At 43.5% G+C, this 24,245-nt stretch overlaps 1 protein-coding gene across 1 annotated transcript in view; it reads right to left on the reverse strand.

Annotated features, from left to right (window-relative positions):
- The window catches only part of LOC142494833 (carboxypeptidase A2-like), a 59,216-nt gene that overhangs the window by 5,602 nt on the left and 29,369 nt on the right, over nucleotides 1-24,245 (reverse strand). Inside the window, exons 8-10 of the mRNA XM_075599368.1 lie at nucleotides 3,973-4,063; nucleotides 887-1,086; nucleotides 318-402 (exon numbers count right to left, since the gene is read on the reverse strand). Coding sequence (XP_075455483.1) covers nucleotides 318-402; nucleotides 887-1,086; nucleotides 3,973-4,063 — 376 coding nt within the window. The remainder of the gene's footprint in view (nucleotides 1-317; nucleotides 403-886; nucleotides 1,087-3,972; nucleotides 4,064-24,245) is intronic.

Genomic DNA, 24,245 nt, shown 5'->3' on the forward strand with positions numbered 1-24,245 from the left:
TCTCTGTATTTTAGGGAGACCCAAGCAAGATTTATATTGTGTAAAGAGGAAGGGGTAAAGGTTTCTAACATGGCATTTTTTTAATAACAAAATTGAGTTTTAAGATTGGAAATAAAAAATAATGGTATCCCGGCTATGAATAAACCAAAAACGGCGGTACCCCTGTCCTTACCGACAAAGACCATAACTCTTCCACCACCGATTTTACAGTTTGGGAAGGATTTCATTTGTAAGGTTAAACGTGTATATGACATTGCTCATTATAATGATAGGCTTCACAGTGATAAAATAATGGAAACACATAGGCATGTACTTACAGATGGTGGAACAGATGGTTCCTACTGTGTACTTGGTACCGTAGAGGGAGCTGAGGGCGCTGGCAGCTGCTTTACCCACATTGTTCTAGCAAGAGAAGAAGGTCTTAATACCAGGTGGTTTGGTCCCATTCCTAAAAACAGAGCCGATTTGTTCTCCAGCACAGAAAAGCGCTTTCACAGTAAATTAAGACGACCCTTATTCACTAGCATATTTGGCTTTTTAGCTAAAGGCTTTAACGAGCCTTTCATATTTCATCCATGGAATTAGCACATGGCCACACTTGGGTGACCATCCTCCTTCATCACAGGGACCAGAAACACAATGCAGAGCAGATAAATGTGTTTACCCAAGTCTCTAAACCTTCTATATTTTTTCCTTATAAAAAAAATCACAGAAAACCTTGGAAGGTCGCCCACTGAATTAGCTTCCTACATACAACAAAAGAGGGATTTTAAAAAAAAAAGAACCCATGGTTTTGCACATCGGGCTGGGCCGGAGATGCATTGCAGAGCATGGTGTAATGGAGGCTGCAGTCATTGTGGACTTAGAACACTGAGCAGTAACTCACCAGTTCTGTGAAGTCTGCAGGGTTGGTGCATTTGTAGCCATACGGGATCATCAGGAGCTGAGAGTAGCTGTGGATGCTCACAAAGGCCTTGACGTTACCGTGTCCCCTGAGAAAGTCAGCGACGGCTTTTACTTCCACTTCAGATTCTGCGCTGGGCCCCCGATAAGAATCAGAGCAGGGGTCTGCGCTGGCGCCTGGTCCTATAAGTGAAGCATGAGACATCAGTATGGTAACTACTTTACCCATAGGCTGTTTGAAGAAAAACCTCTACAATACAAAGCATTTTTAGATAGTAAGCTCCTTGGGTCAGGAATCTTTTTACACGGTGGGTTCTATCTATTAAAGTTTGCAAAATGAGGGGAGTGCTTAAAAGATTCAATACTAAAAGCAACAGACCTCTGTGTTAGGCCGCGCTCATGGCGGCGGCAGCGCGCACCACCGCGCCCACTCCTGCAGCCCCAGCGATCTGTGCACTTAACTGCAGGAGATTTGGGAGGCAATGTGGGGGCATGGCGGGGGCGTGGCAAACACGTGGCGTGGGCGTCAGGAAGCTGGTTCACCCTCATTGGCTGAACGTCACGCGACTGCAGCCGGAAAAGACAATTTTACTTGTCTCGCCAATCTGCAGCAGCGTTGACGCGCTACATCGCCGCCAGTACTATGCTACCTTCAATAGAGAAGCATAGAAGAGTCCCGAATGTGCAAGCGCACACAAGCGCGCGCACACAGCGACGCCCCCACCATGAGCGCGGCCTTAGGCAGGTTAGCAAAAGCACACATGGTTATAAAAAGAGATGGTAAGTATTGTTAAGGCAAAAAGGACATTTATAGGAAGACTCAGAAGACAGAAGATATAGAACTATACAGGTCATACAGAAGGCGGCAAAACAAATACTGTAATTAGATGTGAAAAGGCCCAAGCAGAACAGACAAACATTTGTTAGACATATAAGTGAAAGGAGAAAAATAAAAGGAGACAGGAGCACTAAACGCAGAATGGTCAAGTAGTGTCAGAAAAAAAAAATAGGTATAGCAGACAATTAAAAAAAAAAAATTTGGTGAAGGAGAGGGACCACAGTTTGGGAACAAGAACATAAATGGAAAAGAGGTGGGATGTATACAAAGGAGAGGAACGTAATGGGGCTTTCAATAGTGAACATGGACAAGTCAACGTGGCCAGATGGGATATATTCAAGGATATAAAAAGAGCTGAATGGGCGTGCTGGCAACACCACTAACAGAACTATTTAACCAGCCGCTCTTAACTGGAAGGGAAAGTGGGTATTTCTGCAGGTGACACAAGGTTGAAACTCCAGGGGGATGTGTGGAGTAAACACAATGATTAATGGTTTAGGTAGATGGTCAGGAGTGGGGCTTTTACAATTTATTGCCAAAAAGTGCAAAATAATGCACTTGGGTCACAAAAATCGAAAGCAGAATACAGCATTAATGGTAATATAACGTCAACTACTATAGATAATATAGAAAGATAATATAGACTACTATAATGCATACCCTGTTCACTTATGTATCTATGTATTTGTAACCATGTATTATTTGTCGTCTTAACTCTATGCCCAGGACATACTTGAAAACGAGAGGTAACTCTCAATGTATTACTTCCTGGTAACACATTTGATAAATAAATAATAGAGTCATTATTTCAGGGGACTTAGAAGTAGGCGACAAAAGGATCCGGCTGTTAGCCAGGAACATGAAGGCGCACCGCGCCATGAATGAAAAAGGGCTAGAGATATCTACTGGTAAATGTTACTGACACTTTACAAGATGTGCATGGCAACGTAAGCAAACTAACGCGTTTTGCACACCCAGGTGCTTTGTCAAAGAGTACCTGCTATAGCTATAGTGCGCGATATTTGTACCTTTCTTCATTGAAAGTCGTGAACCAGACCTCGACCAATAAGATCTCGTCAGAAGCATAAGGGGATGAAGTGCTCGAGGTCATAACGTATATAGTTATATTTCAGACATAACTTTTTATCGCTATTTCTCAGTATGTGTTGCAGTACCCTGCCCATGGGGGTCATTGGCCCATGGCCTTCGAGCGCATCATCCCCTCATGCTTCTGGCCAGAGCTTATTGGTCGATGTCAGAGTTGCGACTTCCGGCGAAGAAAGGTACACATTTCTCCCACTACAGCTACAGCAGTTACTCTTTGACAAAGCACCTGGGGGCGCGAAACGCATTGTCATGGCAACGCGCGCCAATTGACGTTGTAGAGCCTTGCTGAATGGACCTCTCAGGGGGAGAAGAGGCCGGGAGATGCCGCAGGTAAGTGAAATAAATATATAAATACATGTAAAAAAATGTATTGCAAAAAGTCTCCGGGTTAGCCTTTAATACAAGGTGGCAACCCTGGCTGTAAGGTGTATTCTAGCATAGGAAGATGTCTTATAAAAAAAGACTGCTTAGTAAATATGGGCTGTAAGAAACATGTGCAGAGGTGCACAATGGAGACCGTTTAAAGTGAAACTAAAATTAGGCTTTATTGCGACTGTCCCTTTAACACAGCAAAACATTCAAAATAAGCCAAAGAAAAGCCTACTACACATGTAGTCCAGCCCTCTCTAACTAGGTGGTTAGCTAAGCTAATTACCAGCCCAAATATACACTGTATATAGATATATACAGATATATAACAGTCCCATAAGAAAGTCTTATCTGTATCTTGTAGCTGTATGGGAAGGCCTCTCTGCTCTCCTGGGTCCGCACCCTTGTGTGCTATAGCAATATCAGGATCCAGGCTTAGAAATCTTGTCCCTTTTGTCTTGCTGTCACTCTGCAGTCTCTTTGCAGCTCAAGACATCTGTTTGTTCCCCAGGACAGCCCAGTTGTGGACTAGGGAACTCTCTGGTCTGTCCTTCCTGGGTCAGCTCCAATTGTGAGCTCAGGAATATTTCTACCTGTGTTTCACATGACACTATTTCACAGAGCTCTAATTAGGCAGGTGGAGTTGGTTAATTGCTGTTGTGCAATTAACCAGCACACTGCTGGATTAGAGGCAAGTTTCTTAACTGGGATAAGTTCCTGTTACAGGGCCATAGAGCACAGACACAGATCCTTACCCCCAAAGCCTGCGTTCCAGTTCCTGTTCGGGTCAACACCAACACATCTGCTCCCGCTATTGATGGAACGAGTTTTACGCCACATGCGGTCCTGAGGAAACAAATGGAAAATTCAGGTATAATACACAGAGGTGACAGGACACAGTGTGACAGTGATATATACACAGAGGTGAGAGGACACAGTGTGACAGTGATATATACACAGAGGTGAGAGAACACAGTGTGACAGTGATATATACACAGAGGTGAGAGGACACAGTGTGACAGTGATATATACACAGGGGTGAGAGGACACAGTGTGACAGTGATATATACACAGAGGTGAGAGGACACAGTGTGACAGTGATATATACACAGAGGTGAGAGAACACAGCGTGACAGTGATATATACACAGAGGTGAGAGGACACAGTGTGACAGTGATATATACACAGGGGTGAGAGGACACAGTGTGACAGTGATATATACACAGAGGTGAGAGGACACAGTGTGACAGTGATATATACACAGGGGTGAGAGAACACAGCGTGACAGTGATATATACACAGAGGTGAGAGGACACAGTGTGACAGTGATATATACACAGGGGTGAGAGGACACAGTGTGACAGTGATATATACACAGAGGTGAGAGGACACAGTGTGACAGTGATATATACACAGGGGTGAGAGGACACAGTGTGACAGTGATATATACACAGGGGTGAGAGGAAACACACAGTGTGACAGTGATATATACACAGAGGTGAGAGGACACAGTGTGACAGTGATATATACACAGAGGTGAGAGGACACAGTGTGACAGTGATATATACACAGGGGTGAGAGGACACAGTGTGACAGTGATATATACACAGGGGTGAGAGAACACAGTGTGACAGTGATATATACACAGGGGTGAGAGAACACAGTGTGACAGTGATATATACACAGAGGTGAGAGGACACAGTGTGACAGTGATATATACACAGAGGTGAGAGAACACAGTGTGACAGTGATATATACACAGGGGTGAGAGGACACAGTGTGACAGTGATATATACACAGGGGTGAGAGGACACAGTGTGACAGTGATATATACACAGAGGTGAGAGGACACAGTGTAATAGTGATATATACACAGAGGTGAGAGGACACAGTGTGACAGTGATATATACACAGGGGTGAGAGGACACAATGTGACAGTGATATATACACAGAGGTGAGAGGACACAGTGTGACAGTGATATATACACAGAGGTGAGAGAACACAGTGTGACAGTGATATATACACAGAGGTGAGAGAACACAGTGTGACAGTGATATATACACAGAGGTGAGAGGACACACACAGTGTAACAGTGATATATACACAGGGGTGAGAGAACACAGTGTGACAGTGATATATACACAGAGGTGAGCGGCCACACAGTGTGACAGTGATATATACACAGGGGTGAGAGGAAACAGTGTGACAGTGATATATACACAGAGGTGAGAGGACACAGTGTGACAGTGATATATACACAGAGGTGAGAGGACACAGTGTGACAGTGATATATACACAGAGGTGAGAGAACACAGTGTGACAGTGATATATACACAGAGGTGAGAGAACACAGTGTGACAGTGATATATACACAGAGGTGAGAGGACACACACAGTGTAACAGTGATATATACACAGGGGTGAGAGGACACAGTGTGACAGTGATATATACACAGAGGTGAGCGGCCACACAGTGTGACAGTGATATATACACAGGGGTGAGAGGAAACAGTGTGACAGTGATATATACACAGAGGTGAGAGGACACAGTGTGACAGTGATATATACACAGGGGTGAGAGGACACAGTGTGACAGTGATATATACACAGAGGTGAGAGGACACAGTGTAATAGTGATATATACACAGAGGTGAGAGAACACAGTGTGACAGTGATATATACACAGAGGTGAGAGAACACAGTGTGACAGTGATATATACACAGAGGTGAGAGGACAGTGTGACAGTGATATATACACAGAGGTGAGAGGACACAGTGTGACAGTGATATATACACAGGGGTGAGAGGACACAGTGTGACAGTGATATATACACAGAGGTGAGAGGACACAGTGTGACAGTGATATATACACAGAGGTGAGAGGACACAGTGTGACAGTGATATATACACAGAGGTGAGCGGCCACACAGTGTAATAGTGATATATACACAGAGGTGAGAGAACACAGTGTGACAGTGATATATACACAGAGGTGAGAGGACACAGTGTGACAGTGATATATACACAGGGGTGAGAGGACACAGTGTGACAGTGATATATACACAGGGGTGAGAGGACACAGTGTGACAGTGATATATACACAGGGGTGAGAGGACACAGTGTGACAGTGATATATACACAGAGGTGAGCAGCCACAGTGTGACAGTGATATATACACAGAGGTGAGAGGACACAGTGTGACAGTGATATATACACAGGGGTGAGAGGACACAGTGTGACAGTGATATACACACAGAGGTGAGAGGACACAGTGTGACAGTGATATACAGTTTACACAGAGGTGAGAGAACACAGTGTGACAGTGATATATACACAGAGGTGAGAGGACACAGTATGACAGTGATATATACACAGGGGTGAGAGGACACAGTGTGACAGTGATATATACACAGAGGTGAGAGAACAGTGTGACAGTGATATATACACAGAGGTGAGAGGACACAGTGTGACAGTGATATATACACAGGGGTGAGAGAACACAGTGTGACAGTGATATATACACAGAGGTGAGCGGCCACAGTGTGACAGTGATATATACACAGGGGTGAGAGGACACAGTGTGACAGTGATATATACACAGAGGTGAGAGGACACAGTGTGACAGTGATATATATACAGGGGTGAGACGACACAGTGTGACAGTGATATATACACAGGGGTGAGAGAACAGTGTGACAGTGATATATACACAGTGGTGAGAGAACACAGTGTGACAGTGATATATACACACAGGGGTGAGAGAACACAGTGTGACAGTGATATATACACAGAGGTGACAGGACACAGTGTGACACTGATATATACACAGAGGTGAGAGGACACAGTGTGACAGTGATATATACACAGGGGTGAGAGGACACAGTGTGACAGTGATATATACACAGGGGTGAGAGGACACAGTGTGACAGTGATATATACACAGGAGTGAGAGGACACAGTGTGACAGTGATATATACACAGGGGTGAGAGAACAGTGTGACAGTGATATATACACAGAGGTGAGAGAACACAGTGTGACAGTGATATATACACACAGGGGTGAGAGAACACAGTGTGACACTGATATATACACACAGGGGTGAGAGAACACAGTGTGACACTGATATATACACAGAGGTGAGAGGACACAGTGTGACAGTGATATATACACAGGGGTGAGAGGACACAGTGTGACAGTGATATATACACAGAGATGACAGGACACAGTGTGACAGTGATATATACACAGAGGTGAGAGGACACAGTGTGACAGTGATATATACACAGGGGTGAGAGGACACAGTGTGACAGTGATATATACACAGAGGTGAGAGAACACAGTGTGACAGTGATATATACACAGAGGTGACAGGACACAGTGTGACAGTGATATATACACAGAGGTGAGAGGACACAGTGTGACAGTGATATATACACAGGGGTGAGAGGACACAGTGTGACAGTGATATATACACAGAGGTGAGAGGACACAGTGTGACACTGATATATACACAGAGGTGAGAGGACACAGTGTGACAGTGATATATACACAGAGGTGAGAGGACACAGTGTGACAGTGATATATACACAGAGGTGAGAGGACACACACAATGTGACAGTGATATATACACAGGGGTGACAGGACACAGTGTGACAGTGATATATACACAGAGGTGAGAGGACACAGTGTGACAGTGATATATACACAGAGGTGAGAGGACACAGTGTGACACTGATATATACACAGAGGTGAGAGGACACAGTGTGACAGTGATATATACACACAGGGGTGAGAGAACACAGTGTGACAGTGATATATACACAGAGGTGACAGGACACAGTGTGACACTGATATATACACAGAGGTGAGAGGACACAGTGTGACAGTGATATTTACACAGGGGTGAGAGGACACAGTGTGACAGTGATATATACACAGAGGTGAGAGGACACAGTGTGACAGTGATATATACACAGGAGTGAGAGGACACAGTGTGACAGTGATATATACACAGGGGTGAGAGAACAGTGTGACAGTGATATATACACAGAGGTGAGAGAACACAGTGTGACAGTGATATATACACACAGGGGTGAGAGAACACAGTGTGACAGTGATATATACACAGAGGTGACAGGACACAGTGTGACACTGATATATACACAGAGGTGAGAGGACACAGTGTGACAGTGATATATACACAGGGTTGAGAGGACACAGTGTGACAGTGATATATACACAGAGATGACAGGACACAGTGTGACAGTGATATATACACAGAGGTGAGAGGACACAGTGTGACAGTGATATATACACAGGGGTGAGAGGACACAGTGTGACAGTGATATATACACAGAGGTGAGAGAACACAGTGTGACAGTGATATATACACAGAGGTGACAGGACACAGTGTGACAGTGATATATACACAGAGGTGAGAGGACACAGTGTGACAGTGATATATACACAGGGGTGAGAGGACACAGTGTGACAGTGATATATACACAGAGGTGAGAGGACACAGTGTGACACTGATATATACACAGAGGTGAGAGGACACAGTGTGACAGTGATATATACACAGAGGTGAGAGGACACAGTGTGACAGTGATATATACACAGAGGTGAGAGGACACACACAGTGTGACAGTGATATATACACAGGGGTGACAGGACACAGTGTGACAGTGATATATACACAGAGGTGAGAGGACACAGTGTGACAGTGATATATACACAGAGGTGAGAGGACACAGTGTGACACTGATATATACACAGAGGTGAGAGGACACAGTGTGACAGTGATATATACACAGAGGTGAGCGGACACACACAATGTAATAGTGATATATACACAGAGGTGAGAGAACACAGTGTGACAGTGATATATACACAGAGGTGACAGGACACAGTGTGACACTGATATATACACAGAGGTGAGAGGACACAGTGTGACAGTGATATATACACAGGGGTGAGAGGACACAGTGTGACAGTGATATATACACAGAGGTGACAGGACACAGTGTGACACTGATATATACACAGAGGTGAGAGGACACAGTGTGACAGTGATATATACACAGGGGTGAGAGGACACAGTGTGACAGTGATATATACACAGAGGTGACAGGACACAGTGTGACAGTGATATATACACAGAGGTGAGAGGACACAGTGTGACAGTGATATATACACAGGGGTGAGAGGACACAGTGTGACAGTGATATATACACAGAGGTGAGAGAACACAGTGTGACAGTGATATATACACAGAGGTGACAGGACACAGTGTGACAGTGATATATACACAGAGGTGAGAGGACACAGTGTGACAGTGATATATACACAGGGGTGAGAGGACACAGTGTGACAGTGATATATACACAGAGGTGAGAGGACACAGTGTGACAGTGATATATACACAGAGGTGAGAGGACACACACAGTGTGACAGTGATATATACACAGGGGTGACAGGACACAGTGTGACAGTGATATATACACAGAGGTGAGAGGACACAGTGTGACAGTGATATATACACATAGGTGAGAGGACACAGTGTGACACTGATATATACACAGAGGTGAGAGGACACAGTGTGACAGTGATATATACACAGAGGTGAGAGGACACACACTGTGTAATAGTGATATATACAGAGGGGTGAGAGAACACAGTGTGACAGTGATATATACACAGAGGTGAGAGAACACAGTGTGACAGTGATATATACACAGAGGTGAGAGGACACAGTGTGACAGTGATATATACACAGAGGTGAGCGGACACACACAATGTAATAGTGATATATACACAGAGGTGAGAGAACACAGTGTGACAGTGATATATACACAGAGGTGAGAGGACACAGTGTGACAGTGATATATACACAGAGGTGAGAGGACACAGTGTGACAGTGATATATACACAGAGGTGAGCGGACACACACAGTGTAATAGTGATATATACACAGAGGTGAGAGGACACAGTGTGACAGTGATATATACACAGAGGTGAGAGGACACAGTGTAATAGTGATATATACACAGGGGTGACAGGACACAGTGTGACAGTGATATATACAGTACACAGAGGTGAGAGGACACACACAGTGTAATAGTGATATATACACAGAGGTGAGAGGACACACACAGTGTAATAGTGATATATACACAGGGGTGACAGGACACAGTGTGACAGTGATATATACACAGAGGTGAGAGGACACACACAGTGTAACATTGATATATACACAGAGGTGAGCGGCCACACACAGTGTAATAGTGATATATACACAGAGGTGAGAGGACACACACTGTGTAATAGTGATATATACACAGAGGTGAGAGGACACACACAGTGTAATAGTGATATATACACAGAGGTGAGAGAACACAGTGTGACAGTGATATATGCACAGAGGTGAGAGGACACAGTGTGACAGTGATATATACACAGAGGTGAGCGGACACACACAGTGTAATAGTGATATATACACAGAGGTGAGAGAACACAGTGTGACAGTGATATATGCACAGAGGTGAGAGGACACAGTGTGACAGTGATATATACACAGAGGTGAGAGGACACAGTGTAATAGTGATATATACACAGGGGTGACAGGACACAGTGTGACAGTGATATATACAGTACACAGAGGTGAGAGGACACACACAGTGTAATAGTGATATATACACAGTGGTGAGAGGACACACACTTTGTAATAGTGATATATACACAGAGGTGAGAGGACACACACTGTGTAATAGTGATATATACACAGAGGTGAGAGGACACACACTGTGTAATAGTGATATATACACAGAGGTGAGAGGACACACACAGTGTAATAGTGATATATACACAGAGGTGAGAGGACACACAGTGTGACAGTGATATATACACAGGGGTGAGAGGACACACACAGTGTAACAGTGATATATACACAGAGGTGAGAGGACACAGTATGACAGTGATATATACACAGGGGTGAGAGAACACAGTATGACAGTGATATATACACAGGGGTGAGAGAACACAGTGTGACAGTGATATTTACACAGCGGTGAGAGAACACACACAGTGTAATAGTGATATATACACAGAGGTGAGAGGACACACACTGTGTAATAGTGATATATACAAGATGTGAGAGGACACACACAGTGTAATAGTGATATATACACAGGGGTGAGAGAACACAGTGTGACAGTGATATATACACAGAGATGAGAGGACACACACAGTGTAATAGTGATATATACACAGAGGTGAGAAGACAATGTGACAGTGATATATACACAGAGGTGAGAGGACACACAGTGTAATAGTGATATATACACAGGGGTGACAGGACACAGTGTGACAGTGATATATACACAGGGGTGAGAGAACACAGTGTGACAGTGATATTTACACAGAGGTGAGAGAACACACACAGTGTAATAGTGATATATACACAGAGGTGAGAGGACACACACTGTGTAATAGTGATATATACACAGAGGTGAGAGGACACAAACAGTGTAATAGTGATATATACACAGGGGTGAGAGAACACAGTGTGACAGTGATATATACACAGAGGTGAGAGGACACACACAGTGTAATAGTGATATATACACAGAGGTGAGAGGACACATACAGTGTAATAGTGATATATACACAGAGGTGAGAGAACACAGTGTGACAGTGATATATACACAGGGGTGAGAGAACACAGTATGACAGTGATATATACACAGGGGTCAGAGAACACAGTGTGACAGTGATATATACACAGGGGTGAGAGGACACACACAGTGTAATAGTGATATATACACAGAGATGAGAGGACACAGTGTAATAGTGATATATACACAGGGGTGAGAAGACAGTGTGACAGTGATATATACACAGAGGTGTGAGGACACACACAGTGTAATAGTGATATATACACAGAGGTGAGAGGACACACACTGTGTAATAGTGATATATACACAGAGGTGAGAGGACACACACAGTGTAATAGTGATATATACACAGAGGTGAGAGGACACACAGTGTAATAGTGATATATACACAGGGGTGACAGGACACAGTGTGACAGTGATATATACACAGAGGTGAGAGGACACACACAGTGTAACAGTGATATATACACAGAGGTGAGAGGACACAGTATGACAGTGATATATACACAGGGGTGAGAGAACACAGTATGACAGTGATATATACACAGGGGTGAAAGAACACAGTGTGACAGTGATATATACACAGAGATGAGAGGACACACACAGTGTAATAGTGATATATACACAGAGGTGAGAAGACAATGTGACAGTGATATATACACAGAGGTGAGAGGACACACATAGTGTAATAGTGATATATACACAGGGGTGACAGGACACAGTGTGACAGCGATATATACACAGGGGTGAGAGAACACAGTGTGACAGTGATATTTACACAGAGGTGAGAGAACACACACAGTGTAATAGTGATATATACACAGAGGTGAGAGGACACACACTGTGTAATAGTGATATATACAAGATGTGAGAGGACACACACAGTGTAATAGTGATATATACACAGGGGTGAGAGAACACAGTGTGACAGTGATATATACACAGAGATGAGAGGACACACACAGTGTAATAGTGATATATACACAGAGGTGAGAAGACAATGTGACAGTGATATATACACAGAGGTGAGAGGACACACAGTGTAATAGTGATATATACACAGGGGTGACAGGACACAGTGTGACAGTGATATATACACAGGGGTGAGAGAACACAGTGTGACAGTGATATTTACACAGAGGTGAGAGAACACACACAGTGTAATAGTGATATATACACAGAGGTGAGAGGACACACACTGTGTAATAGTGATATATACACAGAGGTGAGAGGACACACACAGTGTAATAGTGATATATACACAGGGGTGAGAGAACACAGTGTGACAGTGATATATACACAGAGGTGAGAGGACACACACAGTGTAATAGTGATATATACACAGAGGTGAGAGGACACATACAGTGTAATAGTGATATATACACAGAGGTGAGAGAACACAGTGTGACAGTGATATATACACAGGGGTGAGAGAACACAGTATGACAGTGATATATACACAGGGGTCAGAGAACACAGTGTGACAGTGATATATACACAGGGGTGAGAGGACACACACAGTGTAATAGTGATATATACACAGAGATGAGAGGACACAGTGTAATAGTGATATATACACAGGGGTGAGAAGACAGTGTGACAGTGATATATACACAGAGGTGTGAGGACACACACAGTGTAATAGTGATATATACACAGAGGTGAGAGGACACACACAGTATGACAGTGATATATACACAGGGGTGAGAGAACACAGTGTGACAGTGATATTTACACAGAGGTGAGAGGACACACACAGTGTAATAGTGATATATACACAGAGGTGAGAGGACACACACTGTGTAATAGTGATATATACACAGAGGTGAGAGGACACACACAGTGTAATAGTGATATATACACAGGGGTGAGAGAACACAGTGTGACAGTGATATATACACAGAGGTGAGAGGACACACACAGTGTAATAGTGATATATACACAGAGGTGAGAGGACACATACAGTGTAATAGTGATATATACACAGAGGTGAGAGAACACAGTGTGACAGTGATATATACACAGGGGTGAGAGAACACAGTATGACAGTGATATATACACAGGGGTCAGAGAACACAGTGTGACAGTGATATATACACAGGGGTGAGAGGACACACACAGTGTAATAGTGATATATACACAGAGATGAGAGGACACAGTGTAATAGTGATATATACACAGGGGTGAGAAGACAGTGTGACAGTGATATATACACAGAGGTGTGAGGACACACACAGTGTAATAGTGATATATACACAGAGGTGAGAGGACACACACTGTGTAATAGTGATATATACACAGAGGTGAGAGGACACACACAGTGTAATAGTGATATATACACAGAGGTGAGAGGATACACAGTGTAATAGTGATATATACACAGGGGTGACAGGACACAGTGTGACAGTGATATATACACAGAGGTGAGAGGACACACACAGTGTAACAGTGATATATACACAGAGGTGAGAGGACACAGTATGACAGTGATATATACACAGGGGTGAGAGAACACAGTATGACAGTGATATATACACAGGGGTGAGAGAACACAGTGTGACAGTGATATATACACAGAGATGAGAGGACACACACAGTGTAATAGTGATATATACACAGAGGTGAGAAGACAATGTGACAGTGATATATACACAGAGGTGAGAGGACACACATAGTGTAATAGTGATATATACACAGGGGTGACAGGACACAGTGTGACAGCGATATATACACAGGGGTGAGAGAACACAGTGTGACAGTGATATTTACACAGAGGTGAGAGAACACACACAGTGTAATAGTGATATATACACAGAGGTGAGAGGACACACACTGTGTAATAGTGATATATACAAGATGTGAGAGGACACACACAGTGTAATAGTGATATATACACAGGGGTGAGAGAACACAGTGTGACAGTGATATATACACAGAGATGAGAGGACACACACAGTGTAATAGTGATATATACACAGAGGTGAGAAGACAATGTGACAGTGATATATACACAGAGGTGAGAGGACACAGTGTAATAGTGATATATACACAGGGGTGACAGGACACAGTGTGACAGTGATATATACACAGGGGTGAGAGAACACAGTGTGACAGTGATATTTACACAGAGGTGAGAGAACACACACAGTGTAATAGTGATATATACACAGAGGTGAGAGGACACACACTGTGTAATAGTGATATATACACAGAGGTGAGAAGACACACACAGTGTAATAGTGATATATACACAGGGGTGAGAGAACACAGTGTGACAGTGATATATACACAGAGGTGAGAGGACACACACAGTGTAATAGTGATATATACACAGAGGTGAGAGAACACAGTGTGACAGTGATATATACACAGGGGTGAGAGAACACAGTATGACAGTGATATATACACAGGGGTCAGAGAACACAGTGTGACAGTGATATATACACAGGGGTGAGAGGACACACACAGTGTAATAGTGATATATACACAGAGATGAGAGGACACAGTGTAATAGTGATATATACACAGGGGTGAGAAGACAGTGTGACAGTGATATATACACAGAGGTGTGAGGACACACACAGTGTAATAGTGATATATACACAGAGGTGAGAGGACACACACAGTATGACAGTGATATATACACAGGGGTGAGAGAACACAGTGTGACAGTGATATTTACACAGAGGTGAGAGGACACACACAGTGTAATAGTGATATATACACAGAGGTAAGAGGACACACACTGTGTAATAGTGATATATACACAGAGGTGAGAGGACATACACAGTGTAATAGTGATATATACACAGGGGTGAGAGAACACAGCGTGACAGTGATATTTACACAGAGGTGAGAGAACACACACAGTGTAATAGTGATATATACACAGAGGTGAGCGGCCACACAGTGTAATAGTGATATATACACAGAGGTGAGAGAACACAGTGTGACAGTGATATATACACAGGGGTGAGCGGCCACACAGTGTAATAGTGATATATACACAGAGGTGAGAGAACACAGTATGACAGTGATATATACACAGGGGTGAGAGGACACAGTGTGACAGTGATATATACACAGAGGTGAGAGGACACAGTGTGACAGTGATATATACACAGAGGTGAGAGGACACAGTGTGACAGTGATATATACACAGAGGTGAGCGGCCACACAGTGTAACAGTGATATATACACAGGGGTGAGAGAACACAGTGTGACAGTGATATATACACAGAGGTGAGAGGAAACACACAGTGTGACAGTGATATATACACAGAGGTGAGAGGACACAGTGTGACAGTGATATATACACAGAGGTGAGAGGACACAGTGTGACAGTGATATATACACAGGGGTGAGAGAACACAGTGTGACAGTGATATATACACAGAGGTGAGAGAACACAGCGTGACAGTGATATATACACAGAGGTGAGCGGCCACACAGTGTAATAGTGATATATACACAGAGGTGAGAGGACACACACAGTGTAACAGTGATATATACACAGGGGTGAGAGAACACAGTGTGACAGTGATATATACACAGAGGTGAGAGGACACAGTGTGACAGTGATATATACACAGGGGTGAGAGGACACAGTGTGACAGTGATATATACACAGGGGTGAGAGGACACAGTGTGACAGTGATATATACACAGGGGTGAGAGGACACAGTGTGACAGTGATATATACACAGAGGTGAGCGGCCACAGTGTGACAGTGATATATACACAGGGGTGAGAGGACACAGTGTGACAGTGATATATACACAGAGGTGAGAGGACACAGTGTGACAGTGATATATACACAGGGGTGAGAGGACACAGTGTGACAGTGATATATACACAGGGGTGAGAGGACACAGTGTGACAGTGATATATACACAGGGGTGAGAGGACACAGTGTGACAGTGATATATACACAGAGGTGAGAGGACACAGTGTAATAGTGATATATACACAGAGGTGAGAGGACACAGTGTGACAGTGATATATACACAGAGGTGAGAGGACACAGTGTGACAGTGATATATACACAGAGGTGAGCGGCCACACAGTGTAATAGTGATATATACACAGAGGTGAGAGAACACAGTGTGACAGTGATATATACACAGAGGTGACAGGACACAGTGTGACAGTGATATATACACAGAGGTGAGCGGCCACACACAGTGTAATAGTGATATATACACAGAGGTGAGAGGACACAGTGTGACAGTGATATATTCACAGGGGTGAGAGGACACAGTGTGACAGTGATATATACACAGGGGTGAGAGGACACAGTGTGACAGTGATATATACACAGGGGTGAGAGGACACAGTGTGACAGTGATATATACACAGGGGTGAGAGGACACAGTGTGACAGTGATATATACACAGAGGTGAGCAGCCACAGTGTGACAGTGATATATACACAGAGGTGAGAGGACACAGTGTGACAGTGATATATACACAGGGGTGAGAGGACACAGTGTGACAGTGATATACACACAGAGGTGAGAGGACACAGTGTGACAGTGATATACAGTTTACACAGAGGTGAGAGAACACAGTGTGACAGTGATATATACACAGAGGTGAGAGGACACAGTATGACAGTGATATATACACAGGGGTGAGAGGACACAGTGTGACAGTGATATATACACAGAGGTGAGAGAACAGTGTGACAGTGATATATACACAGAGGTGAGAGGACACAGTGTGACAGTGATATATACACAGGGGTGAGAGAACACAGTGTGACAGTGATATATACACAGAGGTGAGCGGCCACAGTGTGACAGTGATATATACACAGGGGTGAGAGGACACAGTGTGACAGTGATATATACACAGAGGTGAGAGGACACAGTGTGACAGTGATATATATACACAGGGGTGAGACGACACAGTGTGACAGTGATATATACACAGGGGTGAGAGAACAGTGTGACAGTGATATATACACAGTGGTGAGAGAACACAGTGTGACAGTGATATATACACACAGGGGTGAGAGAACACAGTGTGACAGTGATATATACACAGAGGTGACAGGACACAGTGTGACACTGATATATACACAGAGGTGAGAGGACACAGTGTGACAGTGATATATACACAGGGGTGAGAGGACACAGTGTGACAGTGATATATACACAGGGGTGAGAGGACACAGTGTGACAGTGATATATACACAGGAGTGAGAGGACACAGTGTGACAGTGATATATACACAGGGGTGAGAGAACAGTGTGACAGTGATATATACACAGAGGTGAGAGAACACAGTGTGACAGTGATATATACACACAGGGGTGAGAGAACACAGTGTGACACTGATATATACACACAGGGGTGAGAGAACACAGTGTGACACTGATATATACACAGAGGTGAGAGGACACAGTGTGACAGTGATATATACACAGGGGTGAGAGGACACAGTGTGACAGTGATATATACACAGAGATGACAGGACACAGTGTGACAGTGATATATACACAGAGGTGAGAGGACACAGTGTGACAGTGATATATACACAGGGGTGAGAGGACACAGTGTGACAGTGATATATACACAGAGGTGAGAGAACACAGTGTGACAGTGATATATACACAGAGGTGACAGGACACAGTGTGACAGTGATATATACACAGAGGTGAGAGGACACAGTGTGACAGTGATATATACACAGGGGTGAGAGGACACAGTGTGACAGTGATATATACACAGAGGTGAGAGGACACAGTGTGACACTGATATATACACAGAGGTGAGAGGACACAGTGTGACAGTGATATATACACAGAGGTGAGAGGACACAGTGTGACAGTGATATATACACAGAGGTGAGAGGACACACACAATGTGACAGTGATATATACACAGGGGTGACAGGACACAGTGTGACAGTGATATATACACAGAGGTGAGAGGACACAGTGTGACAGTGATATATACACAGAGGTGAGAGGACACAGTGTGACACTGATATATACACAGAGGTGAGAGGACACAGTGTGACAGTGATATATACACACAGGGGTGAGAGAACACAGTGTGACAGTGATATATACACAGAGGTGACAGGACACAGTGTGACACTGATATATACACAGAGGTGAGAGGACACAGTGTGACAGTGATATTTACACAGGGGTGAGAGGACACAGTGTGACAGTGATATATACACAGAGGTGAGAGGACACAGTGTGACAGTGATATATACACAGGAGTGAGAGGACACAGTGTGACAGTGATATATACACAGGGGTGAGAGAACAGTGTGACAGTGATATATACACAGAGGTGAGAGAACACAGTGTGACAGTGATATATACACACAGGGGTGAGAGAACACAGTGTGACAGTGATATATACACAGAGGTGACAGGACACAGTGTGACACTGATATATACACAGAGGTGAGAGGACACAGTGTGACAGTGATATATACACAGGGTTGAGAGGACACAGTGTGACAGTGATATATACACAGAGATGACAGGACACAGTGTGACAGTGATATATACACAGAGGTGAGAGGACACAGTGTGACAGTGATATATACACAGAGGTGAGAGAACACAGTGTGACAGTGATATATACACAGAGGTGACAGGACACAGTGTGACAGTGATATATACACAGAGGTGAGAGGACACAGTGTGACAGTGATATATACACAGGGGTGAGAGGACACAGTGTGACAGTGATATATACACAGAGGTGAGAGGACACAGTGTGACACTGATATATACACAGAGGTGAGAGGACACAGTGTGACAGTGATATATACACAGAGGTGAGAGGACACAGTGTGACAGTGATATATACACAGAGGTGAGAGGACACACACAGTGTGACAGTGATATATACACAGGGGTGACAGGACACAGTGTGACAGTGATATATACACAGAGGTGAGAGGACACAGTGTGACAGTGATATATACACAGAGGTGAGAGGACACAGTGTGACACTGATATATACACAGAGGTGAGAGGACACAGTGTGACAGTGATATATACACAGAGGTGAGCGGACACACACAATGTAATAGTGATATATACACAGAGGTGAGAGAACACAGTGTGACAGTGATATATACACAGAGGTGACAGGACACAGTGTGACACTGATATATACACAGAGGTGAGAGGACACAGTGTGACAGTGATATATACACAGGGGTGAGAGGACACAGTGTGACAGTGATATATACACAGAGGTGACAGGACACAGTGTGACAGTGATATATACACAGAGGTGAGAGGACACAGTGTGACAGTGATATATACACAGGGGTGAGAGGACACAGTGTGACAGTGATATATACACAGAGGTGACAGGACACAGTGTGACAGTGATATATACACAGAGGTGAGAGGACACAGTGTGACAGTGATATATACACAGGGGTGAGAGGACACAGTGTGACAGTGATATATACACAGAGGTGAGAGAACACAGTGTGACAGTGATATATACACAGAGGTGACAGGACACAGTGTGACAGTGATATATACACAGAGGTGAGAGGACACAGTGTGACAGTGATATATACACAGGGGTGAGAGGACACAGTGTGACAGTGATATATACACAGAGGTGAGAGGACACAGTGTGACAGTGATATATACACAGAGGTGAGAGGACACACACAGTGTGACAGTGATATATACACAGGGGTGACAGGACACAGTGTGACAGTGATATATACACAGAGGTGAGAGGACACAGTGTGACAGTGATATATACACATAGGTGAGAGGACACAGTGTGACACTGATATATACACAGAGGTGAGAGGACACAGTGTGACAGTGATATATACACAGAGGTGAGAGGACACACACTGTGTAATAGTGATATATACAGAGGGGTGAGAGAACACAGTGTGACAGTGATATATACACAGAGGTGAGAGAACACAATGTGACAGTGATATATACACAGAGGTGAGAGGACACAGTGTGACAGTGATATATACACAGAGGTGAGCGGACACACACAATGTAATAGTGATATATACACAGAGGTGAGAGAACACAGTGTGACAGTGATATATACACAGAGGTGAGAGGACACAGTGTGACAGTGATATATACACAGAGGTGAGAGGACACAGTGTGACAGTGATATATACACAGAGGTGAGCGGACACACACAGTGTAATAGTGATATATACACAGAGGTGAGAGGACACAGTGTGACAGTGATATATACACAGAGGTGAGAGGACACAGTGTAATAGTGATATATACACAGGGGTGACAGGACACAGTGTGACAGTGATATATACAGTACACAGAGGTGAGAGGACACACACAGTGTAATAGTGATATATACACAGAGGTGAGAGGACACACACAGTGTAATAGTGATATATACACAGGGGTGACAGGACACAGTGTGACAGTGATATATACACAGAGGTGAGAGGACACACACAGTGTAACATTGATATATACACAGAGGTGAGCGGCCACACACAGTGTAATAGTGATATATACACAGAGGTGAGAGGACACACACTGTGTAATAGTGATATATACACAGAGGTGAGAGGACACACACAGTGTAATAGTGATATATACACAGAGGTGAGAGAACACAGTGTGACAGTGATATATGCACAGAGGTGAGAGGACACAGTGTGACAGTGATATATACACAGAGGTGAGCGGACACACACAGTGTAATAGTGATATATACACAGAGGTGAGAGAACACAGTGTGACAGTGATATATGCACAGAGGTGAGAGGACACAGTGTGACAGTGATATATACACAGAGGTGAGAGGACACAGTGTAATAGTGATATATACACAGGGGTGACAGGACACAGTGTGACAGTGATATATACAGTACACAGAGGTGAGAGGACACACACAGTGTAATAGTGATATATACACAGTGGTGAGAGGACACACACTTTGTAATAGTGATATATACACAGAGGTGAGAGGACACACACTGTGTAATAGTGATATATACACAGAGGTGAGAGGACACACACTGTGTAATAGTGATATATACACAGAGGTGAGAGGACACACACAGTGTAATAGTGATATATACACAGAGGTGAGAGGACACACAGTGTAATAGTGATATATACACAGGGGTGACAGGACACAGTGTGACAGTGATATATACACAGAGGTGAGAGGACACACACAGTGTAACAGTGATATATACACAGAGGTGAGAGGACACAGTATGACAGTGATATATACACAGGGGTGAGAGAACACAGTATGACAGTGATATATACACAGGGGTGAGAGAACACAGTGTGACAGTGATATTTACACAGCGGTGAGAGAACACACACAGTGTAATAGTGATATATACACAGAGGTGAGAGGACACACACTGTGTAATAGTGATATATACAAGATGTGAGAGGACACACACAGTGTAATAGTGATATATACACAGGGGTGAGAGAACACAGTGTGACAGTGATATATACACAGAGATGAGAGGACACACACAGTGTAATAGTGATATATACACAGAGGTGAGAAGACAATGTGACAGTGATATATACACAGAGGTGAGAGGACACACAGTGTAATAGTGATATATACACAGGGGTGACAGGACACAGTGTGACAGTGATATATACACAGGGGTGAGAGAACACAGTGTGACAGTGATATTTACACAGAGGTGAGAGAACACACACAGTGTAATAGTGATATATACACAGAGGTGAGAGGACACACACTGTGTAATAGTGATATATACACAGAGGTGAGAGGACACAAACAGTGTAATAGTGATATATACACAGGGGTGAGAGAACACAGTGTGACAGTGATATATACACAGAGGTGAGAGGACACACACAGTGTAATAGTGATATATACACAGAGGTGAGAGGACACATACAGTGTAATAGTGATATATACACAGAGGTGAGAGAACACAGTGTGACAGTGATATATACACAGGGGTGAGAGAACACAGTATGACAGTGATATATACACAGGGGTCAGAGAACACAGTGTGACAGTGATATATACACAGGGGTGAGAGGACACACACAGTGTAATAGTGATATATACACAGAGATGAGAGGACACAGTGTAATAGTGATATATACACAGGGGTGAGAAGACAGTGTGACAGTGATATATACACAGAGGTGTGAGGACACACACAGTGTAATAGTGATATATACACAGAGGTGAGAGGACACACACTGTGTAATAGTGATATATACACAGAGGTGAGAGGACACACACAGTGTAATAGTGATATATACACAGAGGTGAGAGGACACACAGTGTAATAGTGATATATACACAGGGGTGACAGGACACAGTGTGACAGTGATATATACACAGAGGTGAGAGGACACACACAGTGTAACAGTGATATATACACAGAGGTGAGAGGACACAGTATGACAGTGATATATACACAGGGGTGAGAGAACACAGTATGACAGTGATATATACACAGGGGTGAGAGAACACAGTGTGACAGTGATATATACACAGAGATGAGAGGACACACACAGTGTAATAGTGATATATACACAGAGGTGAGAAGACAATGTGACAGTGATATATACACAGAGGTGAGAGGACACACATAGTGTAATAGTGATATATACACAGGGGTGACAGGACACAGTGTGACAGTGATATTTACACAGAGGTGAGAGAACACACACAGTGTAATAGTGATATATACACAGAGGTGAGAGGACACACACTGTGTAATAGTGATATATACAAGATGTGAGAGGACACACACAGTGTAATAGTGATATATACACAGGGGTGAGAGAACACAGTGTGACAGTGATATATACACAGAGATGAGAGGACACACACAGTGTAATAGTGATATATACACAGAGGTGAGAAGACAATGTGACAGTGATATATACACAGAGGTGAGAGGACACACAGTGTAATAGTGATATATACACAGGGGTGACAGGACACAGTGTGACAGTGATATATACACAGGGGTGAGAGAACACAGTGTGACAGTGATATTTACACAGAGGTGAGAGAACACACACAGTGTAATAGTGATATATACACAGAGGTGAGAGGACACACACTGTGTAATAGTGATATATACACAGAGGTGAGAGGACACACACAGTGTAATAGTGATATATACACAGGGGTGAGAGAACACAGTGTGACAGTGATATATACACAGAGGTGAGAGGACACACACAGTGTAATAGTGATATATACACAGAGGTGAGAGGACACATACAGTGTAATAGTGATATATACACAGAGGTGAGAGAACACAGTGTGACAGTGATATATACACAGGGGTGAGAGAACACAGTATGACAGTGATATATA

Source organism: Ascaphus truei, chromosome 5 (assembly GCF_040206685.1).
Source record: "Ascaphus truei isolate aAscTru1 chromosome 5, aAscTru1.hap1, whole genome shotgun sequence".
Classification (NCBI taxonomy): domain Eukaryota; kingdom Metazoa; phylum Chordata; class Amphibia; order Anura; family Ascaphidae; genus Ascaphus; species Ascaphus truei.